We start from the raw sequence: 22,296 nt of genomic DNA, 5'->3' as shown, positions 1-22,296 counted from the left end.
CCTCCATGGATTGGGATCTTCTCCCAAAATCACTGCAGCAGGATGGGTGAGGAGCCCAGGGAGTTACACAACAGCTCTGTAGTGATTCCATCAATGATCCCCCAGCCTCCACGGACAATCCCTCTTCCTTAACAGATTTAGAAATGAGTAGTGCCTGTGTTTGTGGGGGCAAGGTAGAGAAATTCCCCTCTAGGATGGTTTTCTGGGCATTCTCCCACCTCTGCTAATGCTGCAGTATTTCTTTGGGAGCTGAGACAGCACACCAGTCATTTCCACACCTGGGAAATACCTAACTCCTGTTGAAATGCCTTAGGAAATGGCATAAAAAGTCCAATTGCCAGCAAAAAATTACAAAGTTTATTAACATATTCTCCAAGGGTTATTCAAACATGCTGAATCACAGGCAGTAGTAATACCCCTTAAGTAATTTGCATTTTTGATTTAAACTCACAGCATTCTTGTTGCTTAATTTTTCTGTTGATTACATAAATGCATTAAAATTTGTATTTTATGATTCCTTTTCTTTCTTTATGGCAATTTGAAGATAGGCAGCCTTCCATGTGATCTCTTCTGTTCCTTGGAGTACAAGTTGTATTCAAGGAAGAGCATTAGTAAAAATGGAGAAAAACAAATTCAATTGTGCAACATGGTGCTAGTAAGAAGGCAGATGCCAGAAGCATCCATGAATAATGCATAAAGCCCCTTCTCAAATAAGCTTCTTTATGCAGTGAGTTTTAAGGGTGATATGGGAAAATTTGCACAAAGATTTTAAATTTTCATGGTTGAAGCTTTGGCCTTTGTTTTTTACCCGCTGATATTTTGAGGGCTCACAAGTATCTCTCAGTGCAGCATGGAACAGGCCCTTTTTATTTCCCATGGCATCTGCAGGTGATGTAGGAGCTCTTCACAGGGAAAAAATGTTGTTTTCTCCTTCAGCACCACTGAAAACTTTGTCAGTCTCTTCTGGTTGTCCAACACTGCAGTGAGAAGCACAGATCACGATGGATGGGGCAAAAGGACATTGCTGCTCCAGAGCATTCTTTTTTACTTGTAACATCAGCAAATTGCCATGGAAATGGAAACCTGAAGCCACTGAGCCCAATGACTGCAATGAGGTAACTCCTACTTTTTACAGCAGGGAGGTGTTTGCCTGGCTTGCATTCTTCTCATGGATAGGGAAGGGTTGTTTGAACCCTGTAAGGGCAGCTGTAGGGTGACCACCATGGGATTCAGAAAATAATCTCTTCCCAGTCCCTGTCTTCCAGGTAGAGCAAGCAGTGAAGGACCAGCTACCACTGAAAAACTATGGGTCTTTGGAAAAGGGGTGATGCTTCACTGGACTCCCCTGTGGTTTGCCCCAGAATTTATTTTTTTTTTTCAAGATAAGCCAGAAGATATGAACTTATCAATTACATTTGCACGAGGTATCATGTCCTGGTGCTCAGTCAAAAACAAAGGCAGATGAAGCACTTCCTTAAGCTGTAGTCACTACACTGCAGTAACAGTTGCTTAATTTCTCCATTGTTCTGGGTTTCTGTTCATTCCTACACAGAAGCAGCATCCAGGAACCACTATTGAATTTCTGGAGTGAAGTTACCTGAAGTTTCCTCCTAATACAACTTTGGTAATCAGCACCACAAGCCAATACTGCACCCATTACAATCAGTGGCCAATATACCTTCCTGTCTCTAAGAAAAATTACACTGGAACTTTTAATAGGAAATTACAAAATGGATTACCTTTTTACTATAATCTTCTTTATCTGTTTACCTGGAAGCAAAATAATATTAATGTTACAATGGCAAAGTGAAATCTATAATTCCAATGTATCTGTCAAATGAGCTCAGAAGCAATGACAGCAAGCTGCAAAATTTCTGTGGGCTAAGCAGGAAATCCTGATTTCAGTTACACCAGTGTCTTTTAGGAGCATTTCCAGGAAATTATGGAGCCACTTAAGTATAAAGAGAGAGCCAACAGGATGAGCCAGCCCTGCAAGAAGTGAGGGAACAGGTGCTTTGCACAGGCATCCTGTGCATCCCCCCCAACTCACCCTCCCTGGTCCCCTGATGCTGCCACAGCCCTGGAGAAAGGACAGAAACTCCCACAAAATGAACACAGCCCTGGCTCCAGGACCATGGCAGGGTTCCCAGAACAGCCAGGGACTCAGGAGGACACGTGCATCAGGCCAGCAACAGAACCATTCAGCTGCAGGATACTCACGTTTCCAAACCAACAAGCCCAAAAGGATGGACCCCGCTATGACACAGGCAATGACAATGGCAGAGCTGGGAACCTGGAAGGGAGAAGAGAGAGGCTGAAAAGGCTTTGGGAACACACTTCCTTCAGAGCTATTTGCACAGGAGGGGCTGCACTGGTGCTCAGAGCACTGGGCTGCAGCTTGCAATGCTGTTCTGAGCTTGCCTGTACCAAGTGCTGAGAGGAGACATCATGACAAACAACATTAATTATCCTTTCAGCATTTAATAAACCTTATTCTGAAACACTGAAACCAGATTCAGCCCATTTAGCATGAACTTCTCAATGAGGTGCCCAAAGTAGAAGTAGGAGCTCAGTCACCCCCATCCTTCTCCTAGAGACAGGGGGAGGTGTAACAGCCTCCTGACTTGCCTTTTACCTCCCCTTTCTCACAGGGATGCCAGGGGATCGGTTTTTTCTGAGGTGTCCAAATCAGATGGAATGCTCAGGCTTTGGCTCCAGCCACTGAAAAGAGGAACAGGTGGTTCCTGAGCTTCTAAATAAAAGTTCAAGCTACTGTTTGCAAAAGCTCTCTCTGTAGTAGGAATACACTGAAAATCACTTGCATGTCCTGCTCTCCTGATTTCTACTCAAACATTCTTGAAACTTACAGAAAGTTTTGCTTTATCTCCTCTATCTTCATGTTTCCCAGCATTGCCATCTGAATTTGCTGAAAGCTCTGAAAATGAAAGAGATTGAAATTATTATTGGCACAGCCACCTGAAGGAGTGAGGGCTGCAGTGGCTGTCACTGCTTCATTTGAGGAGTAATGAACTCTCAGGGAATGAGAAGGGCAAAAGCACCTTGCAACCAAAAGAGAAGGATCAGTTTCCACCACAAATGGTGGCTGAGGAAGCCGTGGGAAACCCCAGCCTCCATCAAGAAAGAGGAAAACCCAGGGACACCTTCACTATCTCAGGTTGCTCCAAGCCCCATCCAGCCTGGCCTTGGGCACTTCCAGGGATGGGGCAGCCACAGCTGCTCTGGGCACCCTGTGCCAGGGCCTCCCCACCCTCACAGGGAAGAATTTTTCCTAATATCCAATCTAAACCTACCCTCAGTCAGATTGAAGCCATTCCCCCTTCTCCTGTCACTACATGTTCTTGTAAATAGTGTCTCTCCAAGATATAATCCCATTGCTATTTTTCTTTTATTTTTTTTTAACTTCTCAGAGTATGTTATCTCATTCATAACCAAATCTGCCCCAAATATCTCAGTTCTGACCAGCCCCCTCTGGGAGCTGTGTTGATGTGTCTCCACATCCCAAGTGCTTTTATTTTGTCAAAGACATGGACAGGGCATGGGTAGCTCATGCCAGTGTGAGTAGAAATTTGCACAGGAGTAGAAAAGTGATTATGAATAATAAGAACTCCAGCTAAATAAAATCCAGGTAATAAAACCTTAAGAAATACTAAAAATCCTGGGGATGTGTGAGCATTGCATTTTGTCATATGCCTGTTTAATGACACTCCACTGTCTCAGAGCTCTGTACCTCAGAACCACCCAAAATCCACATGAAATGCAGATGGAACAGTGACAATGCAGGCCCCCATAGCAAACCAAAGTTAAATTTTATGGCACCATGTGCAGCCTGGCTGATGGAACCAACTATTGCTGCTCTCTTGGATACTTGAAAGAGCAAGGATATTTTTGGGGTCTGAAGTATGGCTGGTGCTGGCAGGGTTGTAGCTGGGGGAAAGCAAGTGAAGAGAGAAGAGACAACAAATCAGAGCCTGCTCAGCAGGAGCCATCCACCCCAGGCAACCCAACCTATCTGCCAAAAATTGCTCTTGGAGATGGAGGCCTCTTAACCCTGGCTTTCTCTCCTGCTGTTCTAACATCAGTACAATGTTCAGCAACAAATCAGCCTTCCCTTACCTTACAGCAAGCCTGAGCTGGGTGAATTTAGTGCATTATTTCACAGTGTGGATGAGACAGAGTCAGGAGCTGGACTTGGCTTATGGCTCTCACCAGACACCAGCAAATTGTGCTGCAGCATTTTCACACCTTGTGACAGCTCAACACAAGGTTTTGCACAGGTGGGAGTGACTCACACCAAAAGGTACATCTGCTGCTACTGCTGTGGTGGTGGCTCTTTCCAGCTCACTGTCACAACTCAAGCTGCCCCAAGAATCCTGGAGCTAAGACCCTTTTTAAAACTTGATATTTACAATGACAAAATACAGCTGACAAGTGAGACTGGAGTGAGAAACCCTCACAAATGTTCAAGGGACCAGCTTAGTCTCTTTGTGAACCCTTTCCAGGGGCATTAAGGAATACTCTTTCTGCTGTTAGTCTTTAGGTCTATCAAAAGAAGACCTGCAAAAATGAAAATACTGTGGGTTTAAAAATTGAGAGAGTCGTGGCTCTTACTGGAACTAAGAGTCCAAATACAACATGTCATCCTTGAATTTTAGCATTAAATTCTCTGTTGGGGGCACAACACTTGGGAAAGATTTAAAATCTCAATGAACTCATAGTGATGACAGATCAGATATCTGAGAATTCAGCCATGTTGAAAAGTTTGGTTTTTGCCTTCTCTCAGACCAGAGATATCTGACAGTCATAAGTTATTCAAAACCAACTTCCTCTGGAGGTATAAAAACATGTTTTTCTCAGCTGTTGTTACGTCGTGATTTCAAGCAATTTCTGCGTGGACCCCAGAGACTGCCAGCTGCAATGAATCACATCAGCACCTGTTTGGTGCACTCTTAATAGTCAACAGTTTTGTTGATGCCAACTTTTTAATTTCTCTGAGCAAGCAACTTCTGACCTTGTAGTGTTATCTTACTCACCCCTGACAGGCAACTCTTCCATCAGGACAGAGGTGGTGGTTTCCTCTGCAGCTGGAAGCATACCTGGAAATTCAGTAGTCCCTGAAACAAAGTAAAAAGTAATGCTTATAAAGATCACTAATTAGAAGGGTCTCCACATGGCATTCAAATTTGTGCAGACATCAACCTGTGGAAATGAAGTCAGTAATGTGGATGAAGTAGCAACCCACAAATGGTTTGATAACAGATCACTCTGATCACTAATAACAGCAGCAGCCTTGATATGAGATGAGAATGTAAATACTCAATTTTAAACTTTGTCACTATTTCTCAAGCAGAACATACTCTCAACAAAACTTTTCACCAGGCAATTTCAATTGTCTTTCCCAAATCGAGAAAAAAAATTAGTGCACAGTTCAGTGAATCTCTCTTACCCCGCTTCAGGTGCTGGGCTTCACATTTATTCCTGTTGTACTTCATGAGGTTTCTGCCACATTATTTCTCCATGTTAAAGCTCCTCTGCAGGAAGCCTGACCCTCTGCTGCCTTGGCTGTTCACCCCAATTCTGCATCATCTACAACATCTGACCTGTGTTTGCCTAAACTCCCTGAAACACACCCATAGGCATCTCAGAGAGAACTTCCCAGGAATGAATATATGTATTTGGAGAGTCTCTATGATGCCAGCCAGGCTAACACAGACCATCTCTGCTACACAGAAAAAGGGAAGGACTGGTGCTGTTACCCTCTGTGCTTCCAGGGAGTGTGGAGCAGAACATGTCATCTCCAGTTGTCACATCAGCTGCTTGGGAAGTGCTTGGAAAATCTGGGGGAGCACTCGTTTCCACCACAGTCACAGGAAAAATATCATTTTGTGTCCCAGCAATTGTTGGGGGAGCAGAGGTCTCCCCCCCTGTAGTTACTGCTGGAGGCTCGGGGGCTGTGGTTGCTGGTGGAAGGGGGCTGGTTGTCAGCAGGACTGTGGTCTCTGGTGTTGGCTGGAGATCAGAGGTTGCTTGAGGAGCAGAAGTTGTTTCTGTAAAATGTTTGGAGAAAACAGGAGCTTCTGTCGTGGTGGTGGTGGTGGTGGTGGTGGTGGTGGTTGTTGTGGTTGTGGTCACTGGAGGGGCTGCATGGGAAAAACACAGCCAAGGAAAAAGCCAGGTGAGAGCATTCACAACCAACCCTGAGGGAAGCCAATGCAGAAATGAATAAAAATTATCTGGCTGCTAGAATACTAAAAATGAAGGGGGGAGAGTTACTGTTTTAATTAGCTGAAAGCACGACCAGTCCAAGAAATTCACAGATTTATAGATTTGCTTTTCTTTTACCAGTCTCAAACAGCCTCTTCTTGACCATCTTGTAGAAATGGAAGGGCCAGAACCCCTAAGCTTGAAAACTTTGTTATTTTGCTTTTCAATGTCCTCATAAAAATACAATAAATAAAACAGCTCCATTTTTCAGCTACAATCTTCTTGCTAATTTTTGCAACTGGTTCTTCTTTTCATGGTCTGTTGCCCTCAGCCTCAGGGGCAGACAATCAATTGCAGCATTTTTCACCCTTTCTCCTGTTGTATTGTTTAAAAAAGACAAACAAATATGCTGTGAACACCAATTGCACTCTGTAAAAGCCAGAAAAAAATATTTTTCTGCTTTGTGGAGGGTGGGTATCATCTCATTTTTTTCTGTGCAAGACTTTGCTTTATCCTGCAGCTCAAAAAAATAATAGGAAGAGGAAGAATCTCTTTAAGACTCTGAGATAAAATTTCCAAATATGTGGATGTTGAGGACCCACCCTTATGGGGAAGGAAGCACCCTTAAGGGTGGATCATCCTAATGTGTTTCCTTACAACATGAATGAAACTAAAGTCTTCAGTGTTGGGGTGAACTTCAAATGAAAAACTAAATTTCATTCCAAGTACTCTTTAAATGATAAATCCCTTTTTAATTCCATCATCTTTTAAAAAGTCAAGCCAAGCTACACATCAAGAAATGAAACATTCATTTGAAAGCCAAAAAAAAAGGGTAAAATTTAGGGAGTTGTTTTAATTTAAACTGCACATTGACTGTGGCTCAATAAAAGCCTGGATGTGGCACTCGGTGCCATGGTTCAGTTGAGGTGTCAGGGAGTGGGTAGGACTTCATGATCTTGAAGGTCTCTTCCAACCCTGTGGTTCTGTGTGAATTCTGTGATTCTGTGTGAATTCTGCGATTCTGTGATCTCCCTTGAAAAATACGTAATTCGGGAAAAACACCAATTTGGCCAAAACAAACCAAATAAAGCGCAGCTAGACCCCAGTTTTCAGTGCCCAGGGAGAGGATTGTCCCTGCTGGCCGTGTCCCCAAGGTCCCCAGACCCACCTCTGGCCACCTGCAGCTGAATGTTGCGTTTGATGTCGTTGAAGAGGCCGGGGATCTCCACGCGGCAGCAGTACACGCCCGTGTCCTCCACCCTGGCCGCCGCGATGGTCAGGGACACGTCTCCAAAGGCAACAAACCCGCTCAGGCTGTACCTCTCAGACTCCCTGAACGTCACCTTGGCGCCACTGGTGTGCAGGATTTTGTTGGTGCACTTGGAGTTGGGGCAGGGGCCTCTGCCCCAGCACATGTCGGAGATGTCCTTGCGCCGCGTCACGCGGTAGGAGCAGGGCAGGGTCACAGGCTGTCCCTCTGTCCCTCTGACACTGCTGTCAGACACCGTGGGTGCTGCCAGGGAGAACAAGGACAGGGGAGTGCTGTCAGTCTCTGATGGTGACTCTGCCTGCACAACACAGGGAGTGAACAGCTGTGGTGGTTTTCCCAGCACGAGGGGAAGAGATGAGAATCTTGACTCCATGTTTCAGAAGGCTGATTTATTGTTTTATGATATATATTATATCAAAAGAAAATGGTATATTAAAACTATACTAAAAGAATAGAAGAAAGGATTTCGTCAGAAGGCTAGCAAGTAATAGAAAGGAATGGAATGATAACAAAATCTTGTGACTGACCAGAGTCCGAAACAGCTGGACTGTGATTGGCTATTAATTAGAAACAACCACATGAGACCAATCCCAGATGCACCTGTTGCATTCCACAGCAGCAGATAACCATTGGTTACATTTCATGTCTGAGGCCTCTCAGCTTCTCAGGAGAAAAAATCCAGGCAAAGGGATTTTTCATAAAATATGTCTGTGACAAACAACCAAACAGCCTGCAGGCCACAGCTGCTGATCCCCAAGGCTTCTCCCGCAGCTCGTGCCCCAAGGCACTACAGGCAGCAGCCAGGAGCTCTCAGGCTTTGCTCTGTTCCTTGCTCTGGTCCTGGCCAGCTGCTGGAGAGAGGCTCATAAAATACATCAGATATGTGGTGAGCAAAGCTGGGGTCTGGCACTGGCAGCCCAAGCACAAACTGGACTTCTGCAAATGGAATTTGAGAACTCTGCTTCCATCCCATCTCCTGTCCTAGGAGGCTGTTTGAAAGTTGTTCAGAACCCTGTTGTGAAAGACATCTGGTTTTCTCAGCCCACCATCACCTCCTCCAAAAAGGAAATGCTGTTGCAGTTGCCTTTCACTGACAGTCTCAAAAGCAGGGTCCAAAATATCTATTCATGTGTGAAATTAGGGCCTAATTAAACTGGCACAGCAGTGGGATCTGTCTGTAGGAACCTGTTCTCAGAAAGTGCACTGAGCAAGCCCTGCCAACCAATCCCACTTACCTTGTGAACCCTGTCTATGGAGAAACTTTAGTTGTTGGTGTTATCCTGATTTTAAAAAGAGCACATACACACTCTCCTTGTCCTCTTACTCTTAGTGACCAGCTTAGGTTGGTGTTTACAGCCAATGCCCACCTTGGCATCTGGTCTGAATCTCTCTATATATTATTCCCTCTTAACCATCTATGAAGTTCCCAGATTGCCCTAAAACAGATTTCTTCTTCACAAAAGGCACTACACAAAAAAGTTCTCAGACAGGAACAAATCTTTCCTGGTTTACATTCACCTGCTCTGTGTCAGTCCTCCTGCCTTTCTTTTGCCCCCATGTTATCATTTACACACTGTGGAACTGAAGGAACTGAAGGACTTGGGGAGCAACCAGACCTGTCCTCCAGCCCTGCAGATCTGATGTCTCATGGGTGAGCTTGCTCACCCCAAAGAGGACTTGCTGCTGCTGCTGCTGCTGCTGCTATTATCACCAGCGTCAGCCCTGGTTTGCCAAACATTTCTATTTTGCCAGCTGTTTGAATGCCTTTCCTTTTTGGCACAACTCTCAGGTAGCAAACAGATGCTTCCAACTGTGTCCATGTCCCTTTTGTTTTCTATTTAATGGACTATTCCCTAGGTGAGGCTTTAGTCTGTGGCAGGCTGCCTCATGACTTGTTATTGGGATGACATTTCAGATCCATTATTGCTCATCCCACTGGCAAGAGAAGCCAACCCATTCAGGTGTCCACAGCTCCAAATGCTGAAAGAATAGAGGCAAACAAAACAACAGGCAATATGGCCTGAAGGGCAGGAGCTTCTGCAGAGAAATGAAGGCAGGAGATGCCAGAAACTGAATTCCTGAATACAGGATAAGGCTTTGAGAGATGGTGGCTTTGGCCCCTGGAAAGGGAAGCTTCATTTGCCTTGAAACAGCAAAACAGAGAAAACAGCTTCTCTCTATGGAGACAGAACCAGACATGCAGTTGACCTTGAAAGTGTTTCTGTGAGAGGAAGGGGTTAGTCATGAGCAGGTTAACACATACTTTCAAGAAGGTCCATCAAAGATGTGTGCAAAACCAGCTAAAACTGTTGCTAGAATTCAAGTCACTGCTTCTTGAGGAGAAATGGGCTTCTGCTGTTTCAGCCCATTTCTGCACAGCACAAAAGCAGCCTCATTAAGCAATCCTTTAACAAATGAAAATTTGTTCTTCTCTTTGAAAGAAGCAGAGCCCTGAACTTAGTTAATAAATAACAAAGTAAATCATTTGAAAGAAGAAGAGGAAAGACACGAGGCATCAGAGCGTCTTCAGTGCCGTTTCCCTCTAGTATTCCTGTTAGAAAGTTAAAGGTTTTGCAGTTCTGTGAAGCTAATGTTTCCAACATCTGCCTGCACTGCAGGCTGCTGAGCAGAGCTTCAATACTGCACCAGTCTGGATTGAACAGCATGAATCCTTATTTAATAAGGTTTAAATAACTTACTTCTCAGGTGCAGCCTCTTCTACAGACCCATTTTCCAAAGGAAACAGTAAACAGGAGGCAATGAACATGTCTTTGAAATTAAGAGCTTCCTGAGACCCTGCTCTTCTTGTGGGGGGAATCCTGCCCCTCTCCATGGCCCCGACCTTCCAGGCATCCAGGTTTGACCCAAGGCCCTGCCTGGCTGCTCCCACTGAAGTCTGTGAGGTTTGCCACTCTTAGGTCCTTCATCAGTGAGAGAGAAATGGCCTCCAGATGTTTAATATCCCACCCCAAATAGAAAGGGGTATTCATAATTGGTCAGATCATACAGGTATGCTCATATTTGTGTTAAGTCTCTCTCAAATCCACCCTCAGGGGCAGCTGGCACTAAGCAGTAATTCCCATAGTTGCTCTTGTAGTTGTCTTCTCTCCCACAGATTGGTCATTGAATGGACAGAAACATTAATCCTCCTGCCCAAACAGATGTTTGAGAAGATCTTTTCTCCCCCTTGATCTATTCCTGGAATAATTTTCCTCCTTTGCAGAAGATATTTGGAATCTTTGCCCTATCAACCCTTTTTATTTTTTTTCCTTACTGAAGCTTTTTTGCTGATGAGATTGCAGAGGGTATGACTGATAAACAGAAAAGAAGCATTTAACTGGCTATTGAAGCTCCAGACAACACATTCTCAGCATGGAGCTGAGTTAAAGAGCAGGTAACAAAAAGCCATTCTCATCCTTCAGGAGCTCTGCAAGGGAAAAGAACAAGGGAACTAACACAGAGGATAATGCACACATTTTTAAAAGGGAAAAACCACAAACTTCAAGCAGCATTAACTCTGTAAACAAGAAAATTTTTGAAGTTCTATATACAGTTATGATCTTTTTCACTGTTTTGTTTTCACAAAACAAGTGTTGCTGGTTTTCATTTGAAAACAATGTTAATTTCCTGAGCAAACACACAAAAAGCAGGTGAAGACTCACCTATAAAGATCTGTATCACCATCCAGTAAAACAGCACAAAATGGGACATTCTGGCTGATGGAGGCACCAGGGCAGTCAGTAGAAGAATAGGAAACCAGATCTTATCCCTTCCTGAGTCTGAGTGAGTCCCACTGAAGTCTCATTTCTCCATTTCCAGATTTGACATGCTGAGAGTGTTTCCGGAAAGGAACTGGCCAAAGGGGGAATCTCCTGCTCTGCTCAGGGCTCTGCAGCCCCACTTGGGGCACTGTGGGCAGTTCTGGGCCACACCAGTCAAGGACTTTCAGGTACTGCAATGACAGAACCAGAGGACACAGTCTCAAGCTGCATCAAGGGAAATATAGGCTGGATAGCAGGAAAAGGTTTTTTATGTAAAGAGTGAGAAAGTTCTGGAATGGTCTGCCTGGGGAGGGGGTGGAGTCCCCATCCCTGGGTGTGTTTAACAAAGCCTGGATGTGGCTCTGGGTGCCAGGGTTTGGTTGAGGTGTTGGGGCTGGGTTGGACTCGATGATCTTGAAGGTCTGTTCCAACCCAGTGATTCTGTGATTCTGTGAATTCTGTGAATTCTGTGAATTCTGTGAATGTGCTCAGACAAAGCCAACTGAGCCGGTGGCAGGGGCTGGAATGAACGTCCTGTGAGGAGCAGCTGAGGACTCCAGGCCTGGAGAAAAGGGGGCTGAGAGGAGCTCAGAGCTCTCTGCAGCTTCCTGAGGAGGGGACATGGACAGGGAAATGCTGATTTCTCCCCCCTGGTAGCCACTGACAGGACACATGGGGATGACTCCAAGCTCCCAAGGGGGTTTTACACAGGACATTGGGAAGTATTTAGTGGGAGGGCAGTAAACCCTGGAACAGGCTGCCCTTTTCACCTTTCCTCTTCCAAGACACTCAGCATGGTACTATCACCAGAAATTTCAATATTCTATTTGCTTTGCCATTCCCTGGAACTCTTAAGGCCCGGTTCTGTTCCAGGGTCCTGGGTGGCAAGGAGAAATTCTGTGCTTTTACACCCCTAAACATTTGGCATAGTCTCCCCTCAGACTTTGTCTTCACTTGCTTTTGCTTAATCCTTCATTTCTCATGCTTCTTTCTGCCTTCTGCCTGAAGACCCTTCTCTTTCCCCAGCTTCATTTTCTGTTTGCAAAGACAGCTTTGGAGGAAGTTGTTGTAAATGTTTTGTTGCCAAAACCACATCCTTCCCAAAGAAATGCAACATCATCTTCAAGAAATACATTTCACTCCTTCTGACTGTTTTATTTCTTTCTGACCAATTGACAAATAAGTTCTCTGGAAGTTCTTTGGAACAGCCATGTAATAAAGCAAAAGTAATTCAGGGCAGTAAGGTCAGGAATGAAGAATTGCAGATAGACAAAATTCTGTTCAAATAAATGTAGCACAGTGCAAACAAGTGCAATTCCAAGTTCAAATGATAAAATGATGGGCTGTTAACCAGGCATTACGCTTTTAGTAATGAGATTTTGGGCTTATCAGGATAGTCAAGCCCATGAAAATATCACCCTTCTGCTTGCTAGCACTGAAAAAAGCAAATAAAATGTTAGCAGTAAAGGCAATGAGTAAAATAGCTAATTTTCTATATTCTACCAGGTACAGTTCATACAGTGGCCCAGCCCCAGCTGCTCTGTGAGCAGAACTAATGAAAGCTGAGGTATCCAATATCCTGGAGACTTTTTCCCTGCAATGATCATCGTTTCTCCCATTACTGACCAGCCAGCAGTGGCTGTGAGCTGATGCTCAGCTGATGCCAGTGCAGGGAGCAGCTGAATCTCACCTGGGGCACAAACTTGGGTCATTATTCAGCTACAAATTCCTATGAAGCTTGTTCAGACAGAATGGACAGAATGTCACAGGCAACCAGGAAAGGCACAGGATGAACACAGCATCCTATCAGCTTTGTTTCTATAGCAAGGCTGGGCCAACAGCAGAGTGCATGGAAAAAGGACACCCAAAATCCAAGTGTGCTGGGAAGAACCACAAACACATGGGGCACTTTCTGCTTTTGTACTCCTATCTAGTGGCTTCTTGCAGGCAGAAAAGGCAGAGGTGTCTCAAAAAAGAGAGTTTTCAGCTCATCAGCTCACTGTGCTGCCAGACAATCTCCTGTGAGACTGTGTCTCCTTGTGTCTAAGGCTCATTTTGAAATGCCTGTTCCAAGATCCACTGACACAAGTGCAGGTAGGAAAAGCCCAGGGAGCTTCTGCCTTTGTGGATGTGTATTACACTGCATGCCCAAGGCAAAGTTCTTGCTCCACACTACCTTTGCAAAGTCTGTTTACCAAGCAGTTGCAGAGCAGAAATATTTTGCTTGATTCAAGATTTTGTTTATCAGATACTCTGGAACTTTATTTTAGGTGAAAAATTTGCTGATGCAAGAATTAGTCTGAATTAGTCTGTAATATTAATTCAAAAATCCTTACAAACAAGCATCTTTTGTGATTAGGAGTCTTAAGGCTGGCCCACAAACTCCTTAAGAGTATGGAAAGTTGAAACGAGATGATTTTGGAGATCCCACATGTTTAACTCTGACCCAGTAGAGACTGATTACATAAAACTGCAGAAAGCAGAAATTGCTGAAGATGTTTCCTGAGAGCCAGTTCAGAGACCAGATCAGACTTCTTCCAGCTCCTGTCATGGGCTGGAGCCTGCAGCAGCAACATGCTAAGCCAGGCAGAAGGAAAGCACTGTCTGCAGCAGGGGCAGAGATTTGGGGCCAGTAATTGTTATTAATAGTTAAATGCAAAAATACAGCCTGACACCAGCAGGTCATTTCTGATTCTGTACCTTCTTACACAAAGCTACACATGATGTGAAGACAGAAAATGGCAGAGCTGGTTTTGTCCATACTTTTCCTGATACCTAGAGATGTGTGAAGGCAAGGCCAACTTCCAGCTAATATTTTGTGCAATGTCCATGATTTCTCTGCAAGCTAAGAAAATAACTTCATTAACTTTACAAAGGCAGGGGGGGAGGTTGTTCAGATTTTTTAGAAACTTTGAAGTGAGGCTTTCCATCCCAAGGGCTTCTCAGGGTAAAGATGTGCCTGAGGAGAAAGCCACAGAAAAACAGTGATGTCCTTTGCCAACAAACCTCACACTTAGTCATAATTCTCTCACAGCACACAAGCTGTGACTGTTCTGTCCATTGAGGTACTGATGCTGTAGGCTTCAAGGATATCCCATGGGGATGAGCAGCCATAGCTCCCCCAGATTCAATTCCAGGTGGACAGACATTAATATATTGCATTACTGAGCTGTTACCAGAACAGGCCATACCTGATTGCAATGAAAATACAACTAAGTGTGTATTAAATTACTTATACTACCAAGATTGGCCATGTGACCTCTTTGTCACACAGCTCTGAAATTGCTTCTGCCCTCTGATGGCACAGACTCTGTGGAAGGTGGCAGATAGAATCCACAGTGAACACAATTGTGCCCTTCTGGCACTTCCTCTTTTTTTTTTTTTTTCCAACAAGGAAGTGAGAATTTGAAGCAGATAATAAATATAATCATAACTTTCTTTAGGAAATGGAAAGTTCCACCAATGACAGTTTTGGTTTCTGTCTCTGGAACAGGCTGATAAAGATTTTAATTTAAAGTGTAGCTTTTATTTGTTTTATTACTAGGATGTGAAGAATGCTTCAGTAGTGCTGTCACACTCAGCTGCTGAGCAGAGGGAGCAGCCAACATTTTGCAAACTGTTTAATGTCCCAGCAATGACAAAGGCAGCCATGCATCCAGTCCTTAGTCCATGATATAAACATTTTCCTCTGCAGAATTCTCCTCTTCCAGGGCACTATGGCTTCCCATACCTCGTGGCCTCTGAAATGCAACAAGGCTGCACAAAAGAGTAAAAAACCATGGTGTTAAAGCCAAAAACAGACAATAAAACCACAGAGGAACAGTTCAACGAGCTCATTAGAACATGTAAAATATGCTTAAACATGTGATCATGACTGATAATGAATCATCTTTCCACTTATGAGACAATTGACACCTGAGGTTGGCAAGCTCTGTAATGTGAATTGACAGTGACACTTATTTTTTCTTTTTAAGTAGCAAAAAATAGCAGGAGTTATTAGTTTCTTTTTATAATATTTTCTATTAACTTGAGGTTAAAAAAGAAAGCCAAAGCATGTGGTGGAGTGGTCAGCACACCAACATTTATTTTCTGCAACCTCATTTGTCCTTCTAGCAAAAGCAGGAACAGAAAACTTACCCTGCAGAACCACCCATCTTCTTGATACTGTAAAAATATTCTAAGGACCATTCAGAATGAAAAGAAAGAAAGAAAAAAAAATTGTGTTTAAACCTTTTGAAGCAAGTAAAGTAGTTGGTTCAAAGAGAAACTCAAAAAACTAAATAAAGGAACTTCAAAAATGTTTTCAGGATAGGAAATTCCCATTGTGAGCAGCCACAGCTCAGGGGCCTCCAGGGACCCCAGCTCCCTGCCCTGAAGTGGGAGAGGTGGCATCAGCCCCAGCTGTGGCTGAAGAAACCTGAACAATCCTTGAGTCACTGCCTATGAAAAGTACTCACGTTTAGTGAGGAGCAGAGCCAAAATCAGGATGAGCAGAAGTGCTGCACATGAGCCAATCCCAATGTAGAGCCCATGCTCTGGGTGCTGCTCTCTGGGAAGGGATACAGACGCGTTCTGTCAAACACAAGCCAAGGAGCATTAGAGGAACTGACAGCAAGAAGCTCATGCAGCACCCAACACCTTCTGTGTGTTTTGCACCTCTGAAAGAAAAGCACACCTGAGACCAAAACCTAATTTGAGAAACAGGCCCAGTTTCAAGCAGAATCTCTGCAACAATTGTGTGAATCGTGCTGTTAAACCCAGGCTTCTAGGTTTTCAGAAGACCTGAAGTTATGACAAATCCCATTTATTCAGGTTTAATAATATTTGGTGATTATTTTTTAATGAGTAAGATGTCTCATGATGTCACACCCTCCCAGCTGTGCTGCAGGACTCAGCAGGACACACAGAGCTGCCTGTTTGACCCCTCTGCACGGGGAGTGCAGGGCAGCCCTGTGCTCTCAGGTGGCCCAGGCTCCACTCCTGCCGCTGTCCTGCCATACCTGCAGATTTGCAGCCACATCCAGACAGTCTGAGGGGCCTGAGCAGGGAGTCGAGGCCTGAAAAGAAACAGAAATGTTGCTAAAGCTCTTCCCCCTCTAGAAGGAAGTACTTTATGCATGCTAAGCAGGGTTTTTTCACCCCCCTCTCCAATAATGGGCACATAAGCACTCTTTATAACCACTAAACACGCAGACTACAAAACAATATTCTGTTGCAATCACACAAAAGCAGCAGAAGTGACCTGTAGGGATGACCCAGTAACCTCTCAAGTTCCTCCACTCTGTCTAGGTGTGCTACAGCAAGGTTGATGCTTACAGTCTGAGGATCTTCTGAAGCAGAAACTGATGGCCAGGTGTTTGTGACAGTGAAGGAGGATTCCCTGGTGCTGCCAGAACCTGAGCAAAGGCAACACAAATACATCACTTGCACAGAGAACTGCTCTGCCTGGACAGAGAAGAATTTGTACTGCTGACTTGGGACCCTGAACTACTGTGTGTATCAGCAGTCTGGGCTCTGCATATCATAAGAGGTTGGTGCCTTCAGAGGGCAGCACAAAACTCTGAGTATTGAAGTTTCTGCTGTCTTTTTCAGAGCTTTGAACTCCTTCTTAGGAATACTTGGCTCTCCCTGCCATCTCAACACTGGGAAGGAGTTACCAGTCAGTTCTGGAGCCAAGAAACAGCGGCCATAGGATCATAAAACAGATTGGGATAAAAGGGATTTAAAGCCCAAATCATGCCCTGCTATGGGCAGGGGCACCTTCCACTAGACCAGGTTTCTCAATGCCCCATCCAAACTGGCCTTGAAGCAAAAAATGATGCATAAAGCAAACTTAGGTTATCAGCTGAAAACTGATGAAGATTATCTCAGGGCCTTGAAGCAGCACATGATGCAGAGTCACAGCAAGCAGGTGATACTTTTAAAGCTCCAGGCAGCTATAAGTAAACAGACTGAACAAAATCTTATATATTTGTGATATATAAGGACCTGCAGCACATTTTGAGGTAATTTCCCAGAGCAGAGCTGTTTGCCACATTTAAAATTAAGAGCTACAAATTTCTGTCTTATCCATCATCAGTCTCAGTTTCTCCATGTGTTGTCAGATGACATAAAAACCTCCTGAACACAAAATCTCCTGTTCCCTCTGTGCCAGCCCCAGCTAGTTGTTTCTATGCTTTAAATTGTTACCCTCAACCCAGAAGCTTTATTTTGAAGAGGACAGGATCATCAGCTTCCACTGGAGATTCTAGAGTATTTCTAAATCAGAGGCACGTGGCCACCTGCCTTTTCCCATCTCCTCAGTGTGAACATGCACACACTACCTTGTAATCTGAAAACTTCAAACATTGTTCCACCACCAGCTGAGGAAGAGGTCACAGGGATAAGAAAATCCCTGAGTTCTAAGATTGGAATCAATGTTATTTGCAACTAGAATAGAAACTGTCTGAGAAAGTTTTCACTTCTTCTTCCAAAAAGGAAATGCAACTGTTGTTACACCAATTTGGAGTTGCTTAGCTGAAAACATCCAAGATAGAGGGAGAAATAAAATGGCATCCCTGATTCTTGTTTCTTTTCAGAATCCAGAGAATAAGCCATTGCTACACCATGAGGTTTCTCTTGTGTAGTGGGAATTGAAATTGTCTTTTTCAGACTGGAAAGATGCAGCTGAGTGGGTTCATGATAGAAGTTTATCCTTTTGTGAAGAGAATGGAGATAACAAATGAGGAATAGCCAAGCACTGTCTCTTCCCCTGCAATGAGGGACCTCACATTATTAAATGTGCACAGAGGCTGTGGGCAGCCTCAGGGACACACCTTACACCAGGGTGGAACAATAATTTGGCAATGTGTCACAAAATTAATGTCATTTTTCTAACATCCTCCTTAATCATCTGCTGCTGACTGTTACAGGAGGCAGGAGCCTTAATTTGATGTTCTTTTGAGCTAGTCCAATAAAACAGTTCTGATTAAATAGTGAGTACATCCAACTCCTAAAAGTTGTGTTTTACTATTCATGAGATGCATTTCTAGAAAATGAGGTGAGATTTTTTACCACAAAAAAACCCAACAAACCAAAACAACAGTCAAATAAAAGCAAACTTTGCAGCACCACTAAAACATCTACTTAAGCATCACACCTGGAAGCAGCTTTCTCCCAAATATACATATTCCTTCTGTATAATATCAAGCAGAATTTAAATCCAAGTTCTGATCTTTGGTAATGTTTAATAAATTTAAGCCAAACATTTCTATCATCTATCATATTTTTTTTTCCTTCCTAAGATTCCCCATTTGCAATGTGGCTTGTATATGCTATTAACACTCGGATAAAAATTACCTGAGGTCTGTTCAGAGGTGTAAGTGTGAGGACTTGCAGTAGAGATCCTTGCTGATGTTAAAATATAAAACAAAATCAACACATAATTAACCTTATTGGGCATTTGTGTATTGAGAAAGAGACAGTGTTTTTATAATAAAAATTTGCTAGCAAAGTACAAGTACATTTGTCAGCCACTTATTCTAAATAGTATCACAAGCAAGGGAAAAACTAAAAATCAAAGGAAGAATGCATAAAAAGCTTCTCTATACCAATTTTGCATCCCTGGGCTTTAATCCAGAATGAAGCAAGGAAAATCAAACACAGCTTTCAATGACAAAGGTGCAGCAATAAAGCTTTGGATGAATACTTTATGCTGCCCTTCCTTTTAAATTCTTCGGTGTCTCTAAGAATGCTCCATGAAAGCATCACATCCTTTTTTACCTGCAGTGACTGCAGTGGGATAACAACATTGCCAAAGGCAGCTTAATTGAGGTAGCACTAACAGCAGATGTGCAAGGTCCTCAAGATCAGTCTTATGGATGACTGCAGAAATCATTTCCACCACAAGCTTTGAAGTCCAGACCCAGGAGCAGATCCACACAATGGTACTCACAAGAGCACTGCTCTGCACTCACCTTTCCTCACCACAACCTTGTGATTAGTCCGTTGATCATTGAACCACCCTGGGATCTCCACACGGCAGCAGTAGGTCCCAGAATCTGCTTCCCTGGCATCCACAATTGTCAGGGACACATCCCCCCTCTGCAGGTCCCCTTTCAGCTGGTACCTGCTGCTGTGCTGCTCTGTCACCCTCCAGCCATCTGTCCAGATAATGGGCTGGGAACACTTTGAACTGGGGCAGCTGCCCCGACCCCAGCACATGGATGTGATGCTGTTTCTGTTCCGGACACTGTAGTGGCAGGGCACAGTGATGTCCTGCCCCACCTCTCCTATCACAATTTTTTCTGATACTGTGGAGCCTGTGGACAAAAAGACAAACAGTTATAGAGCACAGGGCAAGTGGAAGCTTCTTGTGCATCTTGCATGTCTGAAACCTCCCATGTCTCAAAGAACACCAGGCTTTGCTGGATCGGATTTTGCACAAATAGATATATTTGTGTCCTGGTAGGACTGGTGCAGTGAGGGATAACGATCAGGCCAGGGACATGTTCAGAGAAATAATATTTTCTGCAGCCTCTGCACATATGCAATGACATGAAGAAACTCTGTGGCTTCTCTTGAGCCAGGTGCAGTCTCTTGGCTCTTTTTCCTTTGTGTGCATTTAACCCAAGCCACACACATAAGGGAACAGTAAGACATTGACTTTTCTCAAAACCACTGTGGGAAACTCTTCCCTCCTTTCAATGAACTGAACTGCAGGTTTCATCTGAATGATCGCTGCTGAATAACTTTCCTTTTCTCTTGCCTCAAGGCAGGTTTTGCCAATTCTTATTAGAAGAAATGTTTCAGGGCTTTTCTGAGGAATATTATATATACTCTCTTTATTCCACTACCTTATTCCCTCTTCTAAGTCTTATGTAATTTTTAACTTGTTTGCTTCCCCATAAATTTGTCACATTTCCTGGAGGCTGTGTCACGCTGCTCAGGTCAAGAGCCCTAACACCCAGTAGACCATTCATGACAGCAAAAAATTACACTAGAAATAAGTCTCTGAAACCAGCTTATCTGCTTTAACATGAAAAGGAAGCTCAAAATGTAACTCATCATAAAAGGCTTTATAAAAAAACTACAAGAAATATCTGTAATATCCCTTTTCTTTCTACTGAATTTATCTTACCACAAAGTTTTTTATGTCTGTATTATTACCACTTTGCAACCTGTTGTTTTCATTGCTGTTGCCCTTAACAATCTAGGACTTCTCCCTCAGGATTAAAAAAAAAAAAAAAGGAAAAATTATCAATTTGTCCCAATATTTCATATAGCTAAGAAACACCAGAAGCCACAGTTGATCTTTTCCTTGTCTACCTAAGCATTCATCTTCACAAAGCCTGCCGAAGTGAAATGTCTTTGTTTTACATCTTCTCTAAAACAATTTGAAGTTCTCTGCTCAAATCATCGTCTAAAAAAGCCCATTAGCAAGAAGCAGCATCTTTAAAACCACCATACCCTCGTCATGTTTCTGTTTCACAAAGGAGAAAAGGTCATTAGAATTCTATTGAGCCACCATGAAGTTCTATTTTAACACAGAGAACTGCAGCCTCTGTGATGTGGCAACTCTTCCTGCTGCAAGACAAAATTCTCTTTGCCACCCTCAGAATCCCTGATGTGTGCCACCTCCACCCAGCTCTTTCTGCCCCCTTGGTTACCTGTGAGCAGCACCAGGAGAACCCAGGTCAGGCAGATGTGAGACAACATTCTGGCTGAAGGTGACAAACAAGGCTCCTGTTCACCCTTCTCATTCAAGAAAAACTATCTTCTTTGTGAACTTCTGTGTTTCCTTCTTAGCACATCATCTCCAGACAGAGCTGTGGTGCCTCTCTGTCCACTCTGGGCTGTTTTGGTTGGGCTGTTGTGCTGCAGCACAGCTGCTGGGGCAGGGTACAAGTGCACTGAGCTCCTGCTGGTGGGGCTTTGACTGAGAGGTGACACCACAGCACCACACAAATCTGCTTCTCGTTTTTGCCAGATCTGTTTGATGACTGTAAGTGAAACTTGACAGCAGCACTGAGCTGACACGAGCGTCAGCAATCCACTGCCCCAGACTGCTTCCCACACCTGCTTTTGCCACAGCAGACAGGGTTTGGATGAAAGATTACATAATACATAGCAGACTGTGGGAAGTAGAAAGGGCTTGGCCAAGTAACAGAGTTGTAGGATGAACTATTCAAGCTTTTCATCATAAGTTTCTGGTTCTAATACTTAGAAGCAACTCAGAGCATCTTCTGGCAAATTTTCTCTGGCAGCAATAATTTGGTGGTTTTGGAAAACTTACACAGCTGAGTCTAATAGAGTGCCAGTCTTTTTTCATATTTAAAAATGCCATGTGCATCTGCAGAAACATCCAGAATAGAGAGGAGACTTGAAAAAGTGGTGTGGAAACTGTAACTCAAGGCTGTGAAAAAATGCTGAAATACAGCTTTTGAGAAATGCTGTCCTCTGGCCACTCCCTGTGCCTGGATCACCACCCTCTCCTCAAGGATATCTTTGTCTTTTTATATTGTTTGGGCTGGAACTGCACCTGTGATCAAGGGCCAAGAAATGTTCTTTTCTGAAGCAGCTAAACTACTTCACTGTGTTCTATACAGGTGAATTTAAGTACTAAGGAGTTATTTATGAGTAAGTGGAAGATGCTAAAATTGGAACCTTGCCTTGCATGACTACCTTATAGAACAGAGGCACGAAACTGGCAGGTGTTTTAAGTGAAAATCAGGAAAACCAAGGGATCAATGTAGCTGAGAGACAAACTGGCAACACACTTGAAGAAAAGAAGTGATAGACAGATGAAAGGTGATTTTTGCATGCAGCAGCTGGAAGCAGAACACCTTAAGAAAAGGCTTCCTCTTAGCTCCTGTGGTTTCTGAGGAAACTGCAGAGAGCTGCTAGAGGAACAATTCTGATCATTACCAGCAGGATCCTGAAACTGCTCTGCAAAAATGGGAAAGGCAGGGCAGGCTGGCTCTGCCAGGATCCCAGGAAAGACATTTTGGTCACACAATAAAAGGATGTGACAGCTACAGGACAACAGTTAACCCACTTGTTTTA

At 43.7% G+C, this 22,296-nt stretch overlaps 1 protein-coding gene across 1 annotated transcript; it reads right to left on the bottom strand.

Moving 5' to 3' along the window:
- Nucleotides 1–334: 334 nt before the first annotated feature.
- LOC136563189 (uncharacterized) lies at nucleotides 335–21,150 on the bottom strand. The gene is given in 18 exon segments (XM_066560428.1): nucleotides 335–977; nucleotides 1,740–1,770; nucleotides 2,221–2,293; nucleotides 2,868–2,935; nucleotides 5,052–5,132; nucleotides 5,775–6,158; nucleotides 7,391–7,735; nucleotides 11,155–11,276; nucleotides 11,278–11,321; nucleotides 11,394–11,444; nucleotides 14,919–15,009; nucleotides 15,391–15,430; nucleotides 15,711–15,825; nucleotides 16,254–16,310; nucleotides 16,570–16,649; nucleotides 18,592–18,642; nucleotides 19,209–19,553; nucleotides 20,901–21,150. Coding segments are annotated over 18 exon segments (2,100 nt in total). The 5' UTR covers nucleotides 20,950–21,150; the 3' UTR covers nucleotides 335–904.
- Between the last annotated feature and the right edge of the window lie 1,146 nt (nucleotides 21,151–22,296).

This window comes from Molothrus aeneus, chromosome 15, assembly GCF_037042795.1.
Source record: "Molothrus aeneus isolate 106 chromosome 15, BPBGC_Maene_1.0, whole genome shotgun sequence".
NCBI lineage: Eukaryota > Metazoa > Chordata > Aves > Passeriformes > Icteridae > Molothrus > Molothrus aeneus.
The sequence above is the reverse complement of the archived record's forward strand: the minus strand, read 5'-3'. Positions and strand labels throughout refer to the sequence as shown.